The 4874-nt window shown below is 32.1% G+C and overlaps 1 protein-coding gene across 1 annotated transcript; it reads left to right on the top strand.

Moving 5' to 3' along the window:
- The first annotated feature begins 1866 nt into the window (after positions 1–1866).
- Positions 1867–3470, top strand: LOC100263347 (glutathione S-transferase-like). The gene is made up of 3 exons (XM_002272017.1): positions 1867–2013; positions 2281–2329; positions 3025–3470. Exons 1-3 carry the CDS (start codon positions 1867–1869, stop codon positions 3468–3470), a joined length of 642 nt encoding a protein of 213 aa, XP_002272053.1.
- The last annotated feature ends 1404 nt before the right edge of the window (positions 3471–4874 follow it).

Below are 4874 nucleotides of genomic sequence, written 5' to 3'. Positions count from 1 at the left end.
ACCAAACTGTTACACTATATTGTCTTTCAACCTTGAGAGAATATTGAGTTTATGTCAAAGTTAGTAGTAGTTTTGACTTATGAGTGAGATCCTAAATAATCATATATTCCTATGGATTAGGTCATTATATATTGATGGAAATCGGTAGCAATAGGTATTCTCATATGGGTCATTATGAAATATAGTGGATTATTTAGAGGAACACCAGACCTTGGTTGTTCCATACCGGACTTGTAGGATTGATAAAAATATTATTTTTATTTAGAAAAACTTACTTTGATTCCAATTGGAAAAACCTATGTCTAGTAGAGTTATAATATAAGAATTAAAAACTTATACCCAAATTAAATCTTGAAGTAATTAGGGTTATTAAAAGTAATCAAAGATCAAACAAGGGATACATTAATTTTTATGTGGAAAACCTCCACACTAACTGTGGAGATAAAATCCATGGGATCTAAGATCTCTAATCTTCAATCTACTATTTGAGATCAAAGTACATAGATCTATTTGATTGCTTTATCTTAGAAACATACTCTCCAACACCTACACCTTGATCCACATTCATAACACAACACCTCCAATGTTTTGGTGGATTCCTCTTAGTCTTTGAGGGGATGCAGGTCCTTCCAAAAACTTAGAATCCAATCCCATGAATTCTTTCTTGAGAGATTAGAAATGATAGGACAAGTTGGTTGATTCTCTCAAAATGTCCAACTCAAAAACATATTTAGGTGAGGTATAAATAGGTCTAAGAGCTTAGAGAGTTGGAAACGAAATTTTCTTAAAAACTAAAATATCAACTTTCTAAAAATTAATTAAGAAAATAATTTTCTTAAAAAAATAAAATATTAACTTTCTAATAATTAATTAAGAAAGATTTTTCTTAAAAATAAAATATCAATTTTCCAAAAATTTGTTAAGAAATTTTTTTTCTTAAAAAAATAAATCAACTTTCTAAAAATTAATTAAGAAAAGAAGTTTCTTAAAAAATAAAATCTCAGAGTTGTCAAAAATTAATTTGAAAATTTTCAATCCAACCCTACCTTTTTAAAAAAAAAAAAAACACTAATTTACCTTTGACAAACCTTTTCAAGTTTACTAGTGACAATCTAATAAAGAGTAATTACCCTCTAAAAAGTTTCATATGTCATAATGAAATTAAAGAAACAAAATTATCAGCAAACATAATACAAGAACTCGTTGCCCAACAATATACAAACCTTTTTCTTGCCCATTTCTATGATACAGTCTCTATGCCAAAAGATTTTGTCATCATTCATTGATAAGTTTGAACGAGATGCAGGTCCTAGCACTGATGACAATGAAAATGAAATAGAAGTAGAAATTAATTTTAAGGAAAAAATATCAATCTTATCAAATTGAATGATATAATTAGAATGTAATCACTCCCAATTTGGCAAAGACTCCAATTAATTTAAAAGGATACATGAATTTCTTGAATAGTTAAAATACATAGAATACTGAATCTCCATTAAATTTATAAATGATGTACACTCTTAATTTTAACAGGGAATCATATTAATTTTAGAATATATATATATATATACAAGAGTTTGGCGTGGGAACTTATAATATCATTATCAATGATAACAATCCAATAAACTAAATAAAATATTAAATAATAAATAAATTGAAAGACAAAAGATGATTTTTTCCGTATGCTACTTAGCCTGGATTTCGTGCAAGGCACTAAATCCCATATTTGTTTGGACCCACAAATCCCCTCAAATTTTGTGCTATATAAGAGGTGTCTTCTCAATCCCTAAATACTCGAAGCAAGCCCTTAAGAACTAAGACTTAGTAAGTGTTTGTGGGTAGAAGCAAGAGATAGAAGCGTAGAATATGGTGGTGAAGGTGTATGGTGCAGTTATGACTGCATGCCCACAGAGGGTGTTGGCTTGCCTTGTAGAGAAGGGACTGGAGTTTGAGGTTGTCCATGTCGACCTCGACTTCGGCGAGCAAAAACGACCTGAGTTCTTAATTCGTCAGGTGAGAAATTGTATGAAAGACTTTGCATGCCCAAACAGAGATATACAGTGGCATGGCGCATATATTTACAGACTAAAAAAATATTTATTTGCGATTATTTTATCAAATTCGTTATCGATCGATTTTAGAACATTTCTTAATGTATTAACATAAATATGATGCTTTTAGTTACACTGGATATACTCTTTTCTATGTGTTATGTTTTCTCCTTACCTGATTTTTCTTTGTAAATTGCCTTCTGACATGAAATGTTTAATTATTTTGTAGCCTTTTGGGCAAGTTCGAGTGATGGAGGATGGTGATTTCAGGCTTTTCGGCACGAGCATAATCATCTATAATCAATTATTTTTAAAAATAGATTTCGTAGAAACAATTATGGGAAATTAAGGGCCTGTTTGATTATATTTTTTGAAACTTGTCTTTAAGAATTGTTTTTAAGTTAAAGAATAAAAAACAGTTTTTAAAAACAAGTTTTAGAAAATATGATCAAATGAGACTATGTTTTCCTTTTATTTTTAAAAATTAATAAAAACACCTATTAGTTGTTCTTTAAAAATTGTTTTCTATTTCATTTTATTTTTAAAAATTATTTTCAAAGAATAACAGTCAAATAATTAAGAATTTTTAAAATGATTTTCTATTTTATTTTAAATATAGAAAAGTGTTTTTAAGTCATACAATCAAACAGACTCTAATGATCTAAAAAAACTTAATTCTTTGATCGAAGACTGTAACAAGGTGGAAGCCACTCACATCTTCCCTTCAAATAAAATCAGTTAGTATTTTATATATAGTAAGGAAAACACCATCTTTTGGTATTTTCATATTAGGTTCTCTTCTTGGAAAAGCATTGCATTATTGATATTATTTAAAAAACTTCTAGATTTGAAATATCTTGAATAATCTTAACATGATCCAGAGTTTACTTAGTCCAATTACAGCTTGCACAAAACATGTCCAAATTGTAAAAATGACGTTTGTAAATGATATATTTGATGCTTGAAACTCCAGATTCGAGGGCAATTATAAGATACATTGTGGCCAAGTACGTGGATGAGGGTCCCAACCTAGTGGGAAGGAACTTGGAGGAGAGAAGTCTTGTGGATCAATGGTTAGAAGTGGAGGAAAACAATTTGAACCCTTTAATTTTCACAGTGGTTCTTCAGTTGGTAATCCTACCTCGGATGGGGGAGAAAGGTGACTTGACACTAGTTCGAAACTGCGAACAAAAGCTTGACAAGGTGTTTGATGCGTACGAGCAAAGGCTCTCCAAGAGTTCCTACCTTGGAGGAGATTCATTTACTCTTGCTGATTTGAGTCATCTTCCGGGCATAAGATATTTAGTGAATGAAGTTGGAATAGGGCACTTGATCACTGAGAGGAAGAATGTGAGTGCATGGTGGGAGAACATCTCCAATATGCCTGCTTGGAAGAAAGTCATGAACCTTGCTTCTTGATTTGTTTTATATATATATATATGTGTGTGTGTGTGTGTGTGTGACACTATCTTTTCTATTACTTGTTGGTTTGAATGTTTGTATGCCTACTTGCATATGTATGACTTCTCAATTATGGATCACTTGATGTACTTTGTTTGTTTGCTTATCAATTATATATTGTGTATTATGACTACTTGTACCTTGTGATAAAAAAAAGTGAATTATAGCTACTACCCTTGTGATTTGAAATGGTGTACCATTGATAAGCAAGAATCCCTGAATTTTATTAATTGTTATTTGTGTGTGAGCATTCAACCCTCAATATTATTTTTGATTCCATTGGTTTTATATGAAGGGCATAGTTTTAAAAGGTGTGCTTTAAGTGCATCTAGGCTCAAGGTACAACCATTCCTTAGTTATTGATTACTACTCAAAAAGTGTTATTTTGTAGCTTGTAATTAACTCTTTTAAACACTCTTGAGTAGTAATTATTACCTTTTAACTCAATTGACATGTTAAAGACCCTTGCAATAATTTCTAATCAAATTGTGTTAAGTTTTGGTGTTTTTGATAGCTTTTAACTACACCAAAGTAATCCAAGAATGAGGGAGAGCTGTATATAGTTCATGGCAAAGCTTTTGGACGCTCAAATTCATGAAGAACCAAGCTTTGGAGCTCCATAGCCCTTTGCCAAAGTCGTTCAAAGTATGCAAGGAAAGAACAACGGAGAGAGGAAAAACAGAGTGAAGAAAACAGAGGACAGAAGCCGCAGTCTTCTTTTGCACTTTTGGAGCACTTCCCGAAGTCCATTTTCTACATTCTATATACCATTTCAAATCTCAGGAAGTCAAGAATCCAACGCTTCAAACCATGTACAGTTTGGAGGTGAAATGAGGAAGATATGGCCTTCGGAAGACAATTGCATCAAGCTGAGGGACAATTTTGCACCTTGCGAAATTGGAACTTCAACGTGCGAAATTTAAAGTGGATGGCAGCTGTGCAGTCGCGGTGAAGCCCAACATGCAAAAGTGATTTTTCAACTTGTGAACTTGGATCTTAATATGCGAAAGTGGATTCTAAGTTGCGAAATCAACTTGCGAAATTTTCGCAAGTCACCATGCAATGTGCGAAATTGGGATTTTTGTGCACCGACTCTTTTTCTTCTTATATTTTGTGTCTAAATCTCCATTTTCTCCTTGTATTCAGCCACTCATGTAATTCCTTAGCTAGGAAGTATTCATGGAAGGGTAAATTACCTTCCTATATAAACTCTCTAGGGAGCTTGTTCCAGGAGAGGAACTTTTGTATATTTTTACACTTAGTGAAATACAGAGATCTTTTTGCTTTCCTTTTCTCTTTTCTATTTTCTTTTTCTTGGAAGCCAAACAACCTCTGAGGATGTTTTCCCAGAGGATGAGAGGC

The sequence above is a fragment of the Vitis vinifera genome, chromosome 4 (assembly GCF_030704535.1).
Source record: "Vitis vinifera cultivar Pinot Noir 40024 chromosome 4, ASM3070453v1".
Taxonomy (NCBI): Eukaryota; Viridiplantae; Streptophyta; class Magnoliopsida; order Vitales; family Vitaceae; genus Vitis; species Vitis vinifera.
This window is presented reverse-complemented; position numbering and strand designations above follow the sequence as displayed.

Coding starts and splice junctions, on each gene's coding strand:
- LOC100263347 (XM_002272017.1), top strand. CDS start 1,867: ATGGTGGTGAAGGTGTATGGTGCAGTTATGACTGCATGCCCACAGAGG. Junction 2,014..2,280: donor CTGAGTTCTTAATTCGTCAG/GTGAGAAATTGT, acceptor ATTATTTTGTAG/CCTTTTGGGCAAGTTCGAGT. Junction 2,330..3,024: donor TGGTGATTTCAGGCTTTTCG/GCACGAGCATAA, acceptor TTGAAACTCCAG/ATTCGAGGGCAATTATAAGA.